The sequence below is a fragment of the Strix aluco genome, chromosome 7, assembly GCF_031877795.1.
Source record: "Strix aluco isolate bStrAlu1 chromosome 7, bStrAlu1.hap1, whole genome shotgun sequence".
In the NCBI taxonomy this organism is placed as follows: domain Eukaryota; kingdom Metazoa; phylum Chordata; class Aves; order Strigiformes; family Strigidae; genus Strix; species Strix aluco.
This window is the reverse complement of record NC_133937.1, coordinates 13539710-13561822: the sequence shown is the minus strand read 5'-3', so window position 1 is coordinate 13561822 and position 22113 is coordinate 13539710. Positions and strand designations below refer to the sequence as shown.

Below are 22113 nucleotides of genomic sequence, written 5' to 3'. Positions count from 1 at the left end.
CCAGACCATATGGTGTCATGCTCAGCAGATAAAGCTGGGGGAAGAAGAAGGAAGGGGGGGACGTTCAGAGTGATGGTGTTTGTCTTCCCAAGGGACTGTTACATGTGATGGAGCCCGGCTTTCCTGGAGATGGCTGAACACCTGCCCGCGGGTGGGAAGTGGTGAACAAATTCCTTGTTTTGCTTTGCTTGCGTGCGTGGCTTTTGCTTTTTCTATTACACTATCTTTATCTCAACCCACAAATTTTCTTTTACCCTTCCGATTCTTTCCCCCATCCCACCAGGGGGCAGTAAGCGAGTGGCTGGGTGGTGCTTAGTTGCCACCTGGGGTTAAACTGCAACAGACATCTGAGTTCTCCAGAAAGTTGTATACAAAGCTAGGCTAGTTTTGTATTAATGTATTAGGATCTGGAAATCAGGATGACTGGTCCCAGATAATCTTGTAAGGAAAAAGGGCCCTAATAGTTTTTCAGATGCCAATTACAAGAGAAAGACATGGAAGGACAGTTTCTAGCTTGCAGGTTACAGGAAGCTGTGAGATTTTTAAAGCTGATGGCTGAGGTCCTGCTGTACAGAGGTGCTATAGATAATTCTGTTTGTAGATGCTGTGGGTATATCCTATGACGTTTATCATGTGACAGTTAATAGTAGCAAGGTAACCACAGATTTTCTGCTCCTCCCTATGTGTATCTTCTCTGTAGAAACAGTAGCAATAATACTTAAACAGTTCTGCGTTGGGTTTGTGTTGTTGCAAGGGCAGGTGTTGAGCAGTGGTGCATGGGGAACACTGCTGCATTAAAGCAGTGAAAATGGATTAAAGCAGTGGAAATGAGGTAAACAAGCTTGTGTTTTGAAGCACACTGAAAATGCTAGTCTTGAGCACAGTTTAGAGTCTCTGGAATTGTATGGAGGGCTAAGTCATCAGTTTCTATGAAATCAAATCTGTCCAGGAAGAGTGTTTTGGGTGATAGTTTTCAGATGACTTGTGGTAGCACTTCTGCTGTCTCTTACAAGCAGTGGTGTCAAAAGTAAAACACTTGTCAGCACTTGTTGATACTACTCACAGCCCTGGGGGCAGCAGATGGCTTGCATGTCTTTCTAGGGCTCCAGTAGAGTGGAAATTAAGCCTGCTGAGTGATAGTAGTTTAGTCCATCTTTTGTGTGATCTGGGAGATTCTGATACGGATAGGAGTCTTCTGAAGGAGACATACAATTTGAAAAGTAGGAGGATGAGTATCAGTTGCAGTTGGTGCTGGCTGGACAGAGGCTGGCATGACTGGTGTGCCTGCCTCTTCCCAGCACAGTGTGGAAGCAGTACTCCAGTAAAATACCTGTGCAGGGCAAACTCTGACCCAGCCCTCCCACTGTTTGCCACAGGACTGAGTTTTAACATCCAAAATCTGTATTAGGTTCTGCTATTAAGTGCTACTAAGGATGTTTAAGTTGTTGGGTTTTTTTTTTAGATTTCAGACATAATTCAGTGACTCTGAATTTTTTATGTTTAACCCTTCAGAGTTGCTCCTTAGTTGTGTAAGGTCCTGAACTTCTATTAGTTCTACCTAGCTAGGTGGAGAAGTGCAAGAATGATAGGGATGTAAGTAATCTGTCTGAAGGGACAAGAGGAGAAGGTAACAGAACTTTAAATCAGTGTTTGAATAGAATAATAGAAGTTCCTGCCAGTAAGACCATGTGTCAGATGTGACACTTTGAATAGCTTGCAACAAGTGTCTGTAGTAGCAACCTGTATGTCCCTGCTGTGAAGCAAAACTAACAAAAAAATAAAAAAAAGAAATTGTGGAATATGAGCACAATGGAAGAATGGCACAAGGAACCTGCAAAAACTCCACAGAGGTTTACAGAAACGCCTGACTTCTCTCCAAATCATGATCATCTCTTCTTGAAGAGAAGAGGAGGAACGATGATCCAAGTGGTCCGGTCCAAAGACTGACTTCAGGGACTTGAAAAACAAGGAGAGATGGAGCAGGGTAATGTGAAATGCTGAGTGTTTGGTGTTTCTATTTTTCATATTGATGTCTTTTTCAGTGCAAGGCAACTTTAAAAAAAAAAAAGAATATCAAGATAGATTGGACAAACTGCTAGCTTCTCTGCTTTCAGTGAAGCCTGGTATTGCTAGTGCTTTAAGAGTAAGTTAATGTTTAGTTATAATGTCAAATTGAAAAATTACAGATGACATAAATGCATCTAGCTGTGCTTCTGGAACGCACCAGATGTTTCTCAATCGTTTGGCATCCAGCTTTCACTTCTGGTGACATATTCATGGCTGATTTGTTGTGCTGAAAGCAGAACCAAAACTACTACGCTGATTTTTAGCCATTCTAAAAATATTTGTAGGTTCTGTTCCTCCTTCAATCTTAGATTGATGGACTGAGGAATAGCAAAGTGAGCCCAGTTTTGAATGCCACATCTGAACTTAAGCTAGCTGATTCAGTTTACTTAAGAAAAACTTTAGGGTGATTGATTTTTTCAAGGCAGCATTTTTCTCAGGATTTCTGTATCAAATTGTATTTAAAACTTTCAAGCTAAACTACCAGTTGGACAAAATGCACAGAAATGTCTTCCAGTGGTCAATGTCTTCCCTGGCTAAGAACTGTCCTTTTCCACCTTTACTTTTCATAGTGTAAAAAAATAAATCTGTATGTGATAACCACCTCTTAGGTACCTTTGAGACCCTCGAAGGGAATCTGGTTTGCTCTATAGGAGTTTCAGATTTGCTTTACAAGTGTAAGGAAACTGGATGCATGACCTCTCTCCTTACCTCTCAAAGTGGGAAATCTTCCACTAGGTCTGTGTATGAACTTGGATGACAGCTATCTTTTAAAAATAACACAAGAGTTTACATATATTGGCATTTATATTTTCACTATGCTCAGGGTACAGTAACTACGTTGTCTCGATCTCCATGAATAGAGAACTAGATGATAATCAGAGATGTGAGAAAATGGAAGACAACTTGATTCTGAGAAGGTAGTTAGATGTGGTACTGAGGTGAAGCAATTCCAAAAAAGTCACATCATTCTCAGCTCTTTGTTTTTCCTTTCTACTGTTCCCACAACGGACAATTTCAGTCATGCTCAGTGTTTGGTTTTTTAATGAATAGAAAATAACATCAGTGAAAATGTTGGTATGTTGTGCAAATGCTATGTGCCTGAGCTAGGATCACTAGTTTTTACTGTTCTATTGCATTTGCTGGAGAGTGTTCATCATGTCTGGGCTAAATATTTAGCTGGGGCCTTTTTAAGATGTTTAGAAACTTTTGGGTGTCTAAAGAGTATTTTAGCTTTCTTCATTCACTGTAAGGTGATGCACCTTTAAGTGTAACTGGTTTTCCTGTCCTAAAACCCCTCCTACAGTGTTACGTTTTTGAACACTACTGGGCATCAGTTTTATTTCTGCTTCTTGCTGCAGCTCTTGCTCTAACATACTGAAAGGAGTATAAAGATTTCACTCCATGTACTCTAACAGAGACTACTATGCATCTTTGAAGATAAACTAAAGTTGCCATAAGAACTGTGATTTAGTTTTGCTTAAGCTATGCACCACAGTAATGCAGCTTTCCTTTTACCCTTGATGGAGTGTGCAATGTCATATGCACTGTTTCGAGGTTCTGTCAGCCAGTGCACTGCCATCAATTGGGTGGTGTGGCCTGGACCGGGAGCCCACCTCACTGTCATGTTACGATTGCCCGTATAACTTATGCAGTTCCTCATGGACAGTATGTTGTTAATAAGGTTATTGTAAAGCGTGTGATAAAAGTAGGTCAGATTCTTGCCTAATGCTAATATAAGATATTACATTGTTTGAGATGTTAGCAATACCAGTAGAAAGTGCTTCCCTGATAACTGTACTAAGGTAGCTGCTTGTTCTTTTGTTCCCATTTCTAGGTTGAACTTTAACAACCTATAGGGTAGGCAAAATAAGGGGAAGAAGACTTGCTTCTCTAAGTTTGGAGCTTGTGGATGTTTTGCCAAATTTAAAAAGGGGAATAGTGCCTACAGCAGCTGAGGAGTATAAACTATAGGAAAAGGTGTGTAAATACAAAAGTTATTTATCTTATGGAACCTGAAGGTAGTGAGTGTTTCAGGATAGCTATTCAATAATAATAATAATAATTTAAAAACAAGCAAACAAACAAAACTCCTTCAGCTAGTCTTACCTAGGACATTTTACCTAGCTTCTTTCTTGCCAAGCAGATGTCTCTTCATAAAACTAAAGTGACTACACGTTGACTTTTATTTCCTGGCCTTATCTGAAATAGGATAATACTGACCAGCATAGGTACAGTCTAGCTGGTTGGGTTTCAAGTTCCAATTTCGGTTCAGCAGTTTCCAGACAAATGAGCTTGCTCTGGCTTCACTGAAGCCAAAGCAGGGCTCCTATTCATAAGCTCATTGCTTACTTTGGATGAGGTATGAAGTAAATAGTGTGAATAATGTTGTTCTTTCATTTGTCCACTTAACTATGTAATGGATTTGGTTTTATGTAGGAACAAGTGCCAGAACAGATGATAATTTGCTTGCTTCTCTAACTTATGGGAGATAAAACCACTTCAGCAAAAGACCATTTTTCCCCTTGTCATTTCACAGTAGATTATGTAAGAACTGCATTTAAGCCATTTCAGTACAGTTAACATTTCCTTCATTTGAGGATGACATCATGATTGCTTTTTCCAGGGACTGCTGTGGTAAAAACATCACCATGTCTAGGTTGTTGGATATCGCCTTCTGCTTGCTTTCTCTGCTACATTAGCTGTAGCATTGAGAACGGAGACAGTAAACCCCATATTATTTCCTATTCTGTGGGCTTGGCATGCTGATTTATCTTTTGGTCATCTATGCAGGGTGAGGAAGGGGTATGTGGTGCAGGGGCAGGACAGGTCCTTTGCACTCTCCTGATGGTCTGTGTTGTGAACTTGTTGAAACTGAGGCAGAAATTTCAAGGGAGGTTTGGGAAGGGTGTAAAGATCAAGACCTGCTTGATTGTCCTTCATAGTCTAACCCTAGGTAGACTCAATCTTACTCCACTATTAAAATGAAACCCTACCCTTTTCTATGTTTTCTTCTTAAATAAGGTTAGTATAAAGTGTGCTGCTTCAATTGCACCTCCTGAAGAGATGCAGTTAGTAAACAGGATCAGAGCCTGGAAAAAGGCAGAATTTCTTACCAATAAAGTTTCTCTAGCATTGAAACAAGGGATAAAGGAACTCTGTATATCCTCCCTGAGTACTGGAGTCTCTAATGTGACAGTGGAAACTTGTAGAGAGTTAGTCTTAATTTTATTTTGGAGCAAAGCATTTCTGCTGGCAAAAAGATGATGTTACCTTTGTAAAATAAACCATTTGCATAGGGAATGTTATTTTTTGAGTAATAAATCCTGTGATTGTTGTCACCCATCACTGAAGTAGCTTTTCCCTACAGGTTCCCATGCCTGAACTACTAGTCCCTGGTGTACTAAGAGTACTACTATGATCCTTGTGCCAAAGTCATGAATTGTTTTCCTTCCCGTTCAGAAACTAAACAAATGTCTGAAGTTACCTATTGCAGGTATGCTTGAGCACTTAATAGTTCATCACAGGCTGTTCATAATCATAGAATCATTTAGGTTGGAATAGACCTTTAAGATCAAGTCCAACCATTAACCTAACACTGCCAAGTCCCACTAAACCATGTCCCTAAGCTCCACATCTACACGTCTTTTAAATACCTCCAGGGATGGTGACTCAACCACTTCCCTGGGAAGCCTGTTCCAATGCTTCATAACCCTTTTGGTGAATAAATTTTTCCTAATACCCAATCTAAACCTCCCCTGGTGCAACTTGAGGCTGTTTCTTCTTGTCCTATCACTTGTTACTTGGGAGAGGAGACCAGCACTCACCTTGCTACAACCTCCTTTCAGGTAGTTGTAGAGAGTGTCTAATGTATGCAGTAGTTCTTTTGTTGACTGTGTGGTGGATTTTTTTCTGTCTTTAATTAAAAACAAGCTAAGATGCTCAGTGATCAGTGTGCAGTCATCATTGTCCCCCTGCCCCTCCCCATGGAACTCTGGTTTTGGCAGTGTTTACCAGTGGGAGTTTATAACAGAGAACGTGGAGGGAGACAAAAAAACCCCACCTGTAAGTGAGTAGGAGCAGTGCTAAACTGATAGCTCAGCATTACCTTGGGTTGTTAGTTGATGAGCAGCCAGGTGAGGCTGGCTGCAGTAACTGGATGACAGCATATCTCATACTGCTTGGGAGTCTCCTGTGTGACTGATGGACAGGAGCTGAATGCAACCATTTCTCATATTTATCAAGCAGTTTGAGCTGATAAGTTTATAAGAATTAAGATCACAGATTTTGTGGGGTTGAGTTAGATCTGTTGGAGAGCTGATTCTGTCACCTAGTCTCTCAAGGCAGATGTTTTGTTGTGGGTTCTTTTTTTAACTCTTGGACTTCTGGTTTAGATGTGCAATGTCTGGAAAAACAACTTTCTGTAGAAACTGCTCTGTCCTGTTTGAGGAGTGCTGGTGTGTGCTCTTACAGGTTTTGTCCTATACAGGTTCATCCATGTGAGTATGCCAAGGTAGCATGCCATGCAGGGGGAATGCTGGGAAGGTACAGAAGAGGACATGAGGAAATTTTGATGAAAGTCATAAAAGGTAGCTGGAAGAAAATTTCACTTTAGTGTCAGATAATGTGAGTAACAAAGCTACAGTTCTGTGCTTACAAACTAGACTGCATGTTATGATGAATTGGAACAGTGTATTATGCTCTAAACTTTCAAAAAGCTGAAAATAAGCTGCTGCTTGTGCCTGATGTGATTGATTACAGTGGTTATGATGTGCATAAGCACAACTTTCAAATTCTTTAGGGTTTATTATTAAATTAGTATGGTCTAAAATATTTTGCAATTATTTTCACTTTCCTGCTGGTTTTCTTGAAGGTAGATCTTCTTTCCATAAACTGATAGACTTTCAACTTCTCTCCCATCCAGCAGTGCATGTGTGCTGAGGAGGCAGAACTGTAGCTGAAAGCAAATCAGATGGTAAAATAGTGATAAAAACATGTTATTTACAGTCAGTCCAGTGAGGCTGAGGTACTAGACTAAAGATTTGTTTTCTGTGGAAAGTGAGAACTATGGCCCCTAACTCTCCTCTTGGATATTTTTTTCTCTTCTTTGCTTTTCCCTCTCTATTAACATTCCAAACAGCAGAAGAATCTGACTTTGGTACTCATTTGACTAGAACTGTATAATAAAGCCCTGAACAAATTTCTTTGTGCCTTTTCTGAAGCTGTATGTCAGCAGACTGGCTAAACAGAGATGATGTGTTTCTGTGTACCTAAGGTATGGTTTGAGGTTTCTCACTCTAGGGTTTATGCAAAGATTGTCCACAGCAGCAACTTGCTTTGGTGTTGGTTTCAGCAAGCAAGAAAATAACTGTGTGTGCAATGTTTCTCTAACGTTCACAAGCAATTCTGTTTTCAGTGACACTCTTCAGAGTAAGATGGAATATTCAGGGGATGATATTGGACCTTATGTTTTCATTGTATAATCTGCCAAGGAGAGAAGTATGTGTGTGTGGAGGGGGTTTGAGACAGTGCATATCTGTGGCATCTGGGTGAAATTATGAACAATAAAATAACTTATGAAAATCAGCTGGAATGTCATAAACAGCTAAACTATGACCATCTAGGGCATGCTGAATGAAAAGGATGTATCTGAAGTAGATCATGCTAAAATGAGGAATGTCCATACAGTCTGGCATGAAGCCAAGTACATACTGAATTAGGTCACTGCTTTAAGTGTGAATGTTTCCCTCTTTAGAAAGACATACTCATCCTCTGCAACAAGGAACCAAAACAGAATGCTAATATAATAAAACCAAATTTAAATGCATTTTCAATTAGCATGCTGGTCTATTCCCGTGTGCTTAGGGAATCAATGAGCTCTTTTGTAAGGAACAGAAACATTTCCATAGTTGAATATACATAAGGCCCTGGAAATGCAGAAAGAATAACAACCAGTTGCTTTTGGAAAACTTGCAAATCTTCATAAGCTTTGTATAAGCCTCACATGTCTCATTCTTTGGAGCTTAAAGGGAGTATTGCAGATAGACTTGTTTCGAAGAACTGAAATAAAGTGAAATATCAGCATGTGCAATTTAAAGATTTGGAACTTAAGTCTTTCAACACTGAAATGCTGATCCCAGGGACTTCTTCATGATTACTTATTTCTAGGTAATCTTATTGTTCTTTTTTCATACACTTCAGAATGTATCATGTGACACTGAATTAGTTTTCCTATTGTGATTCTTGGGATCCTGTGTGCTTTTGCTAATTCTGGGGTTTCACAGCCTGCTTTCTCTTGTAGTCATCTTCTACAGTCTGGGAGAGGTTACTGGAATTACTAAAATAGTGCTGTGCCAGACCTAATACATATCAAATTTAGGTTGTAAATATGCAAAACTAATGCTTTCCTGAAAAGAGCATAGTGAAATAGAGGGCTTGTAAACCCTTCATTTCTGATGGGATGAGAATTAAGATTCTTACTGGCTTCACTCACTCCTTGAAGGATGCAAGATGAAATCTGTGTCTGACTCCTTCCTGATGACTCTTCTCAGCAGAAGTAATACTGGGAAAAAAGGGAGATGTTCAGATTGGCTCAGTCCCCACTGCTTTAGCAAACTAACTTACCCCTTCAGCTCTCCATGTGGAATTTAAAATTTTAATGTTTAACATAACTGGTTGCACAAACATTCCTTGCCTTTAAAGGCCACAGGGAAGCTGTAGTGGGAAAAATGCCTGTTCTTTCTGGTGTCACATAAAACCTATTGAAGATAAATAGGCAAGGCCTATCTCTGTGCAGAAAGGCTGTCTTGTTAATAAGATTGTCACTAGCTCACTAGAAAAAGGTTTCAACTAATGAGGGAATAATTAGAGCCTAGAAGGAAAAGAACCAGGGGGCTCTCTGCAGCCCACCACGTGTAGTTTCTATTGCTACAGAAGCGGCTTATTGTTTCCCTTCTCTAAGCACCCCTTAAGGCAGTGCTCCACAAAACAGCCCTCTAGCGTAAATAGGTGAAGTGCCAGTAGGAACACTCAAAAATCTACAGTTATTCATAATCTTTTGCTCTTGCGTTGGTGATGCAATGCAAGCGCCGAGTCCCTGTGGAGGCATGCTGACTTTCTTAATCCATGTTTACCATAATGATGTACATTTGGCCACAGTTAAGAAAGTTAAGAACAGACTTGTTCTTTCACTGCTCCCTGCTGTTGTCTGGGGGAATCTTAATCTCCCAGTACATTGTGTCGTCTTGACACCACATCAGGAAATCTGTTGTCACTTGCTTCTAAGACATGAATGAGACCTAAAGAAACTTAGTGACTCATCGAAGTTGAACACAGGGCAATTTATTGGTAAATCAAGAATTGAATAAAGGCCTACTAGGCTAATGTCCCAGCTTCAGGGATGTCTATTTATTGCTTAACAACAGTTACTGATTGTTTAAAGCTCATGGTGGTAAAAGGTTGTGTGACTTAGGTGGCTTTAAGTTAGAGATTCAGTGATGAACCAAATCTGGCCATGGTTTGCAGCTGCCTGCACTGCCCATTGACAGACTGTACCACGGTAGCCCAAATAATCTCTTAAGACAGTCTTAACTAGAAATATTAGCTCCTGCTTTCTAGTACATGCTTTCATTTTCTTTAATTGTCCTGTGAAAGTGAGGAGAAAGATAAAGGAAAAACACAAAGCTCTATTCTTCATGTCCTGCTGAGCTGTAAGACTCAGCCTTGTTTCCTACCCTGTCACCAGTACCAAAAGCATTTCTTCATAACTTGAAAAGCTGATTTCTGTAGTGGTACAGTAGCTGTGTTTGTGTATACAGTGATGCAAAAACACTGCTGTTCTTGACAACAGTAATCACACTGTGCAGTGAAAAATAGTTGGGGCTGGATTTGTCAATACTTTATGCAAGTCAGGTAGTTTGATCATTTTTCAGTATGCCTTGACTGATCTAAGATGTGCCAGCTTCTGCATGGAGTGGCTTTAGTACAGTCTAGCATGTATCTAGGTTTAAAGAAACATATGGTTCTTTGTTGTTAGTCATGACTTTACCTCTTGCTGTCTAACAGAACAAGAATTCAGGATGAAATGTGAAAAAACATCATATAGGAAACTTTGCACTAAAGAAAACTTGGGATGATATTACATCATTTCTGTGAACTGGTTTTATCCTGTAGACTGCTTTTTCTTCAGTCTCCCTTGATTCACCACATCTGGACCCTGGTCAATAGTCTGAGGATACAGCTGGTGTTGATCACTCTTTATAGATGTTTAACTTGCATTTATATAATGTTGTGTTTGTGCAGTGAGCAGTGACTAAATTCTATCTTATTTGGATCTTAAAAGGATGTAATCTAGAATTCAGTTGATAAAATTGTTACTTAGTTTGTGCCAGAGTGTCCAGTAGCTTTACGTGAGTTCAAAAAGCTTTAGTTTCAGATAACTATTGCCTTTAAGCTGCTGTATTAAAAATTTCTACATAATGGCTCTGATTTGTTCATGAACAGCACTAGAAATACTAATAACTGCTTCAAGCAGTCCTATAGGCTTCAGCTGAACAATTCCAAGGTGTGCAGCTCTTGCAAAACTTAGTGTGTGAGACATGCATGCAAACTTTGGATCAGCTATTGGCAGGCATTGGTGTTGGTGGTATGAATAAATTACTGAATCTTTCAGGCCTTGTTATTGGAGCTTTCTTGCAAGTGAGGATGCTGAATACCATGGTACCACTGATACATGGTACCTGATTCTCACTAAAGCAATATCCTGATGCTGGAAGCTGAATGGAAAGGGAGAAATACTGCAAGGTGTTTGTTGTAAACACATGGAGTGCATCGTGGCACTGTGACCTATTTGCAAGGACAGAAGAGGATGGGGTTTGTGACTGCTGGCAGTGTTAGATAACAATCTGTCCAACCCATATATAAAGAGTATTGGAGTGGGAAATTTTTTTTCTAGGCTCATAAACATACTGAAACTAAACTGAAGTTACTCAAGTCCCAGAACTTCTCCCAAACAATAATTGTACAACACAGTCAAAATGGATGTAGAGCTAATAGATTCTGGGATAAATCTTAATGAGCGTCATTTATTTTACACAACCAGGTTTTACATGAAAGTATTTTATTGATGTTAGAAAGTAGACTAACATGCATTGAACTTACTACTTAGCTCTTTATGCTGTCATTGAAGAGGCCTATAAACCGTTTAGCTGACTATTGTTGCTGAGTAGGATTTTTGGTATCCCCTTCTTGCATAACAGTGGTCTTTCTGCATGGTCTTTTCCTCCAAGACAGTTTAGTCAGTGGTGTAAGAGGGTGACCCATGCAAACGGTCAATGCCTCTTCATGCTAGCCTAACCAAATCAAGAGGTGAAAATGTTAGTGAATGGATAGTCTGAGGCTCCCTTTCATCAGTCAGGGATTGAGTTTGAATTTGAATTTCAGTTGAATTTGACCTATTCTGAAACGCTGTTTCTGTGCACTTTGATATTTAAATCTGCAATACTTTATTCATGAGTGAATAATTATTCCCTAAAATATATTTACTTAAAGTAAAAGCAAATGGAAATGTAGGCTTCCGCTGCTGCTTCAAAATAGTTCTTGGAATTTTTTTTACTTTAGATGAATAGGAGGGGCATGGGTTTTGTTGGTGGTTTTTTCCTCCCACAGAGGAAGACAAAACAAAAAAACCAAGAAGGAATGGGGGAGTTAAAACCAATAAAACTTGATGAGACTAGAAGAACCCTTACTGTTTTAGCCAGCTATGTGAAAAATGTATTTCATTAGACTGCCCATATTGCTATTTTCCAGACACTGTGTCAAAGGGAATCACTGATGGGTAATGCAATGGAAATAATGTTTTCTATTTCTCCTTTTCCCACCCCTTCCCACAGCAATCCTTTGCATCCATGCGTTACAGCTTTGTTCATGTGTTTTTCAAATGACTGGCTGCTTTGTAGTTCTAATATGCACCTTTCCTTTAATTTTAGGTTCTGTCTTCATTTTGCTGACTCAAACCACAGATTCCAAGGAAAGGAGGGGAAGTGGAATAAAATACTCAAGTGCCAGAGGAGAAGCCAGACTAGCCAATGAAAATGACTGTTACTAAACTGTAGACTGCTCTCACACATAGTGGGAGAAGAAATTAGTGTTGCTTCAAAGCTTATAGAATTACTTTTACAGACTTTCCTTACTGAACTTCAAATAGGCTAAAACCCTTCAACTACAGTTGAATTAGGAAATGGGAATATGACTCCATTCTGGTGTCTTCCATCTTCTTCCCGCTCTGCAGGGCTTCTTGTTTGGGGTAGGAAATCCTGAACAAATTGTATGGCATCAACCAAACTTACAGTTGATGGTTATGGATAATACAGGAACCTCAGATTTGTGTCTCTGCAATGACACCCGATTAAGACAAAGGTTGGAAACTGCTCACCAGCTACTTTCTCAAAACTTGTAGTAACTATTACGGTCATGCTTTCTCTCTCTTTCTAAGATTTGAACTCTGGGGTGATGTTCCCTGGAAGGCACAAACAGACAAGTCATCTTTTTGGACTGGAAACAGAAATAATATGAGAATGCCCAGAAGAGGCTTAGTAATTCAAGCCAGGACTCGTTGGCTATTAGTGGGCCTTGCTTTACTATTCAGTTTAGTCTTACTCATGTATTTGCTCGAGTGTGCTCCACAAACAGATGGTAATGGATCTCTACCTGGTGTCGTAGGCGAAAACATGGGTAAAGAATACTATCAAGCTCTCTTGCAGGAACAAGAAGAGCATTATCAAAACCGAGCTACCAGTCTGAAACGTCAGATTGCCCAGTTAAAGCAAGAGCTTCAGGAAATGAGTGATAAATTGAAATCCCTGCAGGAAAAAAAGAGCCCCAAGGTCAATGGTATGAACTACCAGGGCACCAAAGAACAAGCATCCAATGATCTCCTAGAGTTTCTTCATTCCCAGATTGACAAAGCTGAGGTGAGCGTGGGGGCTAAACTGCCTAGTGAATATGGCGTCATTCCTTTTGAAAGCTTTACATCCATGAAAGTGTTCCAGTTGGAGATGGGGCTCACTCGGCATCCAGAAGAGAAACCTGTTAGAAAGGATAAACGAGATGAATTGGTGGAAGTTATTGAGGCTGGCCTAGAGGTTATCAATAATCCAGATGAAGAAGATGGACAAGATGAAGATGATGGAGTAGGAGAGAGGCAGCTGTATAGTGAAAATGATTTCATAGAAGGTATGTTTATTACATGCTTTCCAGCCCATTAACAGAATGTCACAACAGGCATTTAATGGTGTTTGTATTTTGGGGGGTTTTACCTACTTGAATATAGTCTTGAACAGTAATTACACAGTAAGAACCTTTATTTGTAATGATGAGAATATTACTGCTTCATTATCTTGTTTTGAGTAGGGAGCAAGAAATCCATTTCAGAAGGGCTTACCACAAGAAGTGTATGGGGGAAGCTGTATCCACTTAAAATACTGAGACAATTCAAAATTGATTGTAGCTGAAGTCAGTGTAACACAAGTGCTTATGATACTAACTGAAAGACTTCCAGTGAAACTGGTGGAGGTGGAAGCAAGAAATTGATTCATCTCTCTTGTTTCAGCATAGTTAAGCAATTCAATATGAAGCTACAGGGTTTTTCTGCATTCATCTCTATGCCGCCTTTAGTTAATATTCAGGCTTTTGACTCTCTTAGAGGTGGCATACTCATATCAGAGGGAGAGCTTTGCTAGACTAACATGTTCTGGTCATGTCAGCTGAAGAACTTGGTGTCCTGAATAGTTATGGAGTCCACTAAGCTGTGCAACCTTGAACTGTTCTCTTGTTCCCTCTTCAGTTCTCTCTCAGCGCTTTTAAGTTTAATTGCAGAACACCTATTATTATAAAAACAAATATAGCAGTTATGCTTTCGACACTTAGTGACCCTTTAAAAGATGTGTTAGTGATAATTCCTATAGAAGTTGGCTTTCAAGGTACAGTGTAATGCTGATGGAGATAGGTACTAGGGCAGTTTTTGAGAATACTTCTTTTTTGTATTTACAGTATTAAATACAGTTCATGCTGCCATAAAAAAAAACAACAAACAAACAAACAAAAAAAACCCCAAAAAAAACCCACAAAAAACCAAAAAAACCCCCAAAAAACCCCAGAAGTTGGACCATGTTATAAGAGCATTACTGTAAAAGGGATTCTGGATCTCTGCAGTACTGATGTCTGCACTATTAAGCAAACATGCTGGAGAAAGGTACTGTTGGCCTTGAAATAATCAGTTCTTTCAGTCTAAGATGATGTAATTGGTCTGTAGCGCAAAAAGTCTCTGCTTTTAACAGCTACTGTGTTTAAAGTTTAATGCAAGTACTCTTGGTTCCAGAAGGTGGGGCAGGGCGTAGAATCCACTCAACTGTGTTGGTGTAACACAGCCAACACAGTGTTAGGCTCTTTGTATAGTTTTCACTTAAAACCATGTTATTTTGTCTGGAGGTAGTCATTCTTGCAGTCTTTTAATTGTTTTCTTTTTATATTAAGTGTGCAGCTGCTTTTCCTTTGCTGTTTTAGATAGTTCTTATACTCTGGTAGATGGGGTTTTTTTAACATTACTGAAATGGCTGTTTATTTTTCTTAGTGTACTGCCTTTAATGACTGTAGACCTCCAGGAAAGCAAGAAGATTTAGGACCTTAGAACTGTACTTCATACTTCTGCCTGTGGTCACACCAGTATATTGATAATTGGCTTTGGAAATCGAATTAATTTCTTTTTCCTGTAAAGGCAGTCTCTTCAAGCATAGGGTTACAGGAACTATAGAAAAAGAAAAGTGTTTTTATGCTGTAGCTCTTGTGAATGTGTTAGCAACTAGCCGTAGTGATATGTATCTCTGTCTTTTCAGACAGAAGTTGTGGGTTGTGTGGGTGTTCTGTGGTTTTGTATGTGCAAATATTAGACACTGGGCCAGCAAAAAAAAAGGCTGTTTCTGAATATTAGCACCTTTTTTTTTCCTATTGTTCCAAAATTTAGAGGTGAGAAATGGAACCAGCCAGTAGTGGTACCTGCAGGTGCCTTGCCCTGCAACCCTGTGACTGGGCTCTAGCGTGCTACCTCTGTTGTCAGTTTGTGCATCCTTGTTTGATGGAAGTCCAGTTGGAAAGCTGATGCCTTTCTGATTAGAAAATACTGTTCCCTTAAGCTATCATAAACTGATGGATTCAAGTTTCATAGTGGATTTGGTGTGTCTGCTGAAGTAACAACAGTTCCTGTAACTGTCCTAAGAGCACAACTTAAGTTGGTCCTGGATTGGCTTTGCTCATTTAGAGGAACAGTTTTTTAAAGTCAGCTTGAGTTAAAACAAATAGTTTAGATTCTGTATCCTCTTCAATTGCTAATAGATTATTTTGTAATAAGTGATTTAGGACTAAGACTAGAGTCTTATGCAATTTGAAACAGGAAGCTGAGAAATTTGATGTGTGGATTTTTTTTGGTAGAGAGAAAACATGATACTGCGTTAGTTACTACATAACCATCATGTTTTATGTTTAATACAGATTTTGCTTTTGTTCCGACTTGCAAGAATTTTTTCTCAAAACTAATGCATATCTATCTACAAAAACGTATCCACAAAACTGTGCCACAAACACAAGCTAAACTAGAAACAAGCATTTTTATTCCAGAAGTGTTCTAGCTTCCTACCTTAACGGGCTAAATTTTCATGTGGGTATATGTTTGGTTCTGGGAATTATTTCAGCTTTTTTTTCTTAGACTTGCAAAGTACGAGACTAAACCTTGAGCTATGTAATCTTTTGTGGTATGTAATTTCAGGTGTATTAGTAAATCTCTAGAGAACTTGGTGGCTGTTTAAACAAGTTTAGAATCTCTTTTCTTATAGACAGTTTTACCTCATGGCATCTCTTCATCTCCGCTGAATATGTCTGAAGTTCTTTCCCAGCATTTACATTGCCTCTGATGCCCAGTCAGTGAAATATTACTGTTTTGATTTGTAAAAAATCAAGAATTTTTTTAATGTATTTTAGGCTTTACCTATATTGAAGTAACTTGTGACAACATAGACTAATGACAGGAATTTTAATCTGCCTATTTAAATTCGTTTATTTTGTAAATAGTAATTTCAGAAATAAACTTTTCTGGAAAAGTATGCTTAATTACTCAATAATACATAGTAGTCTGAATCTACTGATTCTTACTACTCTAGCACCGGATAGGCCAAAAAACTTCAAAATACATGCTGATGAATGCAAACTTTCTTGTTGCTGCTCTGTTTTTTTGCTCTGTGCCCTAAATTTAACTGTTCATGCTCAGCCACTGCAGTCTCTACATGAAGATATTCTGACTTCTACCAGTGATGCAAGGAAGTTGTATCCACAGTAGGGAGCAACCTGTTCAAGTGTCACTCAGACTGATGTAATTTTTTTATTGTTGCAAGACAAAGTAATAATCCAAATCTGTTTTGGCATTGTGATTGAGCAGAGCGGCCACAGCCACATCATGACTATTGGCAGGCTTTGAGCAGTAACACCAAGTAAAAACACAAGATTTGCAAGTGTGCATTACAACTACAAAGATACTGTCTGAAAGCTTCAAATTCCTTTTTACAAGGCTCAACTGATTTGCTCTGCTGATGAAGAGAAAACCAGCAAGTTTCTCAGCTCTGTAGGACTTGGTTTGCCGCATTGTTACCATTTCTGCTTTGCTGCAACCCAGAAGGAAACTTCCAGAATTCTAATTTTAACAGAACAAAAATCTGACCTTAAGGTCTTGTTCTGCAGTTGCTGTTTGAAAAACACTTTGAAGTTTTTTTCCATAATATTTCCATTAGATCTAAGCATATGAGAAATAGGACTATGCTATTCCCCTTGGATGAAGAGTATCCCTAGAGAGAGTAAAAGTTGCAATATTAGATATTTTCACAAACAATGAACCTAATTGCTGAATTGGGCATTCTAAGATAGTCCTGGATTAAAAATAGATTACTTTGAGATCAGTGTTTGATAATATTGAGAAACAGAGGATAAGTAAGATGGGAAGAGCATAATAGTATTACCTCTGTCCATCCCCTTTCTTCAGAAGCCTGTGACATTAAGTCTTGAATAATGAATTAAAACTCACTGAGGAGCCTTCAAGGACATCTATACTTTACTATCAACATAACCAGTTTATATGGGTTGCATTTATCAGTGTAATGAGTTTATTTTATCAAGAGATTAAAAGCTTTTCCATTGGATAGACATTTAAAATTAACCTTTGGAAAATAGAAGCATTAGCATATTTTCAGAAGTTAATTATGAATTAGCTAATCTCTAATAAAGGTCTTGTTACTGAATGTCTACCAGAATTTGAGTGCTGCTGTTTGGGTCCGTTTCTCTTCTGTGTTTCCAGTTGGAACTGGGCAAAGGCCAGAAACTATCTTTAGGTCTGAATCTCAAGGGAAGACTCCCCACCCATCCTTGGCGTGAAAAAACTGTTTATCCCAATGCTGCAAGCTCAAAGTCAAAACTCTTCCAGAGTCCTTGCCATCAGTGTAGATTGTGTGTCATGCAGATACTCCCCTTAGTATGTCCTGCATAAGACCAGAAACTGGCCAGTGTCCTGGGAACTGAAAAGGAGAATTTTAATGCACACAAAAAAAAGCACATATGTGTTGAATTCCATAGACCAAACACTTCCTTGGTAGCTTTCTTGGTAATTGTAAAACAAGAAATAGTATTCAAGGCAATAGATGAGCAGCTTTTTGGCTTTGTTAGTAATTGATCCCCAGTATTCCTAGATTTAATTTGTTTGGTAAGAAACAGAACTTCTGCAAAGGGAGTAAGCTTCAAGGACCAGGAATAACAGCTGTTAAATTATTTCTGCTGCTTTTTACCACTTTGCTTATAGAACTCTACTTTGGATGGCAGCCAGCGTATGCTAGTTGGAAGGTGAGATAGCGGGTTTTATTACATGAGTCAGTCACAAGTGTTAAAAACCTGAACACACTAAGAAGTAAAACAGATGTGGGTTCTTTTTCTAACTGTTCTCAATTCTGGCTTCTGTATATAGAAGCTTTAATACCATAAAAGTATTCAAATTAGCAGATTACCTATGGAGGTTAGCTCATAGCAAGGAGAATAACTTGATGAGCACACACATACTATTTAAAAGCGTGGCACTGGTAGGATGTTGAGATTCAAAAGTCTGGAACCTTATATTCAGTCTGGAACCTTATATTCCAGCAATTGATCATTGGCAAGGCACTACTCAAATTCAGATTTGCATATTAAGGTCTTCATGAAGTTACAGCAGCACATTTATTTTTTTTAAAGTTAGTTGCATCTAGAAATTTTTATTCTGCACTACAGCCTTCTGTTGTAGGTCAACATCTATTGGCAACTGTGACATGCTTTTTAGAAACTTCATTTACATTGTAAATGGTATTTTCATCTGTAAACAGCTATTAGTAGAGAAAGGACTATAATATACAATACTGAATTAATTTATGCAGGAGTACCGGCGCAAAGTATTTGCCATACACTGCATGAGAGCATGGTGTGCAAACACGGTGGTGCATCAGCTGCTCTAACAACCAAGAAGCTGTTTACAAGCTACAGCACTACAAAGGGTTAGAGTGGAAAAGGATTGAGAAGGATTTAAGATCTTTTTCTGCTTCTGACAGTCAACACTGAACTTTTATTGTTTGCAATGCACTTTTCAGTACTTGTAATTAATACTGATTTGAAACTGTCATGCTTTTCCTGAGCATTAAAATGTGGTGCATATTTTACACAGCTCTGTGTTCACAAAGGAATAAATGTGGATTTCTATCTCTTAAATGAGTGCATTGCAAAACTTTTTGTTCAAAGGGTAAAAAGTATTTAAGTTGAAAGGTTAGATTCAGTCATCATTAACTTTCAGTGTGATGGCACCAGCTTGTTCTGGTACACCCTATCTCCCACAGACTCTGTGGTCGTCACCCACATTTTCTATTGGGTCTGCCAGTGCACCCTCGCCTGCAAGAAAGAGTGCATTATAGAGCTGAATATTGGAGGGGAATAGGGAGCTTGCTGTAAAAGAGAGGTTTTGGGCAGATATAGGACAGGAGCAGAAGGAACATCAATGAATGAAACCAGATTTGGTTTGGGGAGGGAATTAGGTAGGTTTAGGGAAAGGAAGGACTCTTTGCCAAGGAAGCCTGCAATATAGAGGGAAGAAGTTGAGGCAAGGTGATGTATGCATTCCTTTGCTTCTTGTATTGAATGAGAAGGTAATGGAAGGAAGGGAACATGGAGGAATTATTTCTAATTCCTGAGATAAACAAACCCAAGCTGCTCTAAGTTTGAGGACTGCGCCCTTCATGTACCCTAACCCTTCTTGATTTCAGTTGCAAAAAAGACAGTAGCAACAAAAAGGACAACCCTTTGTGTCGCCAGAACAGTTCCATCTATCCTGTGCCCTGCCACCTTCTTTCTGGATGGGAATCTGGGAGAGGATTTCAGCTGCTCTGGAGGCTGGCTTGCAGGAGAAGCAGTTCAGGCCTGCCAGGTGAATGGAAATGCACTAGTTGCATGGTGTAAAGGCAGCTGTGTCCATCACAGTTGGGGATATGCAGCTATTCATAACTTTCTCAGTGGTCTGTGTGGCCAGCTCAACTGAAAGTTGTTTGGTTCATAGTGTAGCTTAAGTTTCTTCTCTATAATATACCTTTTCCTTGTGGCTGAGAGAGGAGAGCAGAGATAGGATGAATGTAAGGCCATTCTGTTGGAGGATTTTTCCTATCATCACTCCTTACTCTCAGGTTAGTATAGATACAGAATTAAGAATGCAGAGCTCAGTTCGGTCAAAGCCACAGATGAGTCTTGGTCTTTTTGTGGTATAAAATTAGAGACACTGTTGGCTTAACTTGTGTTCTTGATGGTCCTTAAATTAAAGGACCATGTTCTGAATGGGATGGATTTTCCTGTCCATTAGGAGTAAAATATCTCTAAATAGGTAATCCTGTTTATAGAGGACTGGCATTGTTTTATCAAACTGTTACAGCTATGTAGAAAAGTACTTCTGCCTACATCCTTAGAGGACCATGGCTATAGTAAAACACCACTGTCTTTACTGGATAGAAATCACTGTAGCTAGTCATCAGCAGTGAAAACAATTTTAAAGCATTCCAGCATTTATCACACAATTTACTTATTTTTTTTTTTTTAGATATCACATTTCAGATTTTGCAGGCTTTGTCAAGCAAGTTACTGTGTCATTTGTTCTGCCCACAGCTTGTGTTGTGTTGATTGCTGGTCAGATGATCTCAGCTTTTACTGTGGACTAGCTCAGGGGAAGATCCTTGGTGAAGGGCTTAAGAACAGGCAATATTAGATTTCAGCCATCCTTTTCCATAGCAAATAGTTGAATTCCCTTTTTGTTGGGAAGACCCAGCTAATACTGCCCAAGAAGTTGATGTAGCACCATAAAACTTGTCATCTCTAAGAAGTGGGGGAAGCTGGATTTTGTGTGGGATTTTTTTTCAGATCTGGTCTAAGAAGGTAGGAGGGTGATTGTGCTTGGTGATGGTTTGTGGATTTTTTTATTTGTTTTTAGGAAGAACCCAGACACTTTGACCCCAAAGCTTTATTTTTATCTTCTTTATAGTTCTTAGGGAAAACAGTGTTTCTGAAATACAATTGCTGGGATCTTTGACTTTACAAATTACTTGTGTGACTTATTCTTCAGGTTACTATCGTACAGAAAGAGATAAGGGGACACAGTATGAGCTGTTTTATAAGAAGATGGATGGCATGGAATACAGGCATGTCACCTTGTTCCGACCTTTTGGACCCCTCATGAAAGTGAAGAGTGAAACGGTCGATATTTCTAGATCAATCATTAACATTATTGTCCCTCTTGCTGGAAGAACTGAGGCATTTGCACAATTTATGCAAAACTTTAGGTAGGTGCATGAGATTATGTAGCGAGCTATATCATTGATTTTCAGTATTTTGTTTCCGTTTTGAAATGAATTTCTGTTCTGGTGGATTTGCAGTAGAACTAATGATTCCAACATTGTGTGCAACTGCCTTGAGATGTTTGTAATTGAATCTATTGTATGGAGAAAACATTCCTTCTAAGAGGATTTAAGAGATTCTCAAATTGTACCAAAACCCCTTTTAGACCAAATGCCAGGGTCCTTGTCAACCTGGATGCAGATGGTCTTGAACATCATTTTTGTATTTACATCAGCTTTTGAGCTCCTGATTATAAAATAAGGTGTTGGAATAAGACACACGGTATTGGAACCTTCTGATTCAAATGGGAAAGATGGGGAAAGAAGAGGAAAAACATCTTTCCTTGTTTTCTTTAGAAGCTAGTTGAAGTCTGACCAGAATACTTAAATCTGCTAATGCAATAGCTTTCAAGTACCTGAAGCTTCTGTTGTGTTGCAAGTAATTGTTAATATCAGCTTATCTTTGTGCTTGTAGGGATGTGTGTATTCATCAGGATAAGCGTGTTCACCTCACAGTGGTGTATTTTGGACAGGATGGGCTATCAGAAGTAAAAAGCATCCTAGAATCTGTTGCTAGGTAAGTGTGCTGATCCAATGTCAGTCAATACAAACAATATTGGTTGGCATTTAAAATGACTTTTAAAAAGAAAGAAATAATAAAAAGAATAAGTTTATGGTCCATTACAGGTTACAGGAAAAGTAAGGTTTATTTACAGTACACTATGGTTGGCATGTTACAGCTTAAGTTGCAAAAGTCTCCTGAAGACTACTAAAAATCAAGTTATAGACCAAAAAAGGCTAACAGATCTTCACTTTGTTCTCTGCAAGCATTGCACTCTGTAGTGTCTCTGAAGTAGACACTTAACTTTGCTTGAAGATATTCCCCAGGTGTATTTCCAATCTCCCTTTGCTGCTCCTTCCCTCTTCTGCAATGAGTACAGGCATGTGTGCTACTGGTATGAAAGAGCAAGGAGAAGCAAACTGACTGGGTCAGGGTGGCATCACCACACAGATGGCCTCTTGCCTCATTGGTTTGGTGATGCCAGGACTCTGGCTTTCCATTTGCCCT

The 22113-nt window shown here is 39.0% G+C and overlaps 1 protein-coding gene across 1 annotated transcript in view; it reads left to right on the top strand.

Annotated features, from left to right (window-relative positions):
- Positions 1–22113, top strand: part of CSGALNACT2 (chondroitin sulfate N-acetylgalactosaminyltransferase 2) — a 34390-nt gene that overhangs the window by 5342 nt on the left and 6935 nt on the right. Inside the window, exons 2-4 of the mRNA XM_074830513.1 lie at positions 12051–13296; positions 20774–20990; positions 21520–21621. Of these exons, the coding sequence (XP_074686614.1) occupies positions 12633–13296; positions 20774–20990; positions 21520–21621 (983 nt within the window). The 5' untranslated portion in view covers positions 12051–12632. The remainder of the gene's footprint in view (positions 1–12050; positions 13297–20773; positions 20991–21519; positions 21622–22113) is intronic.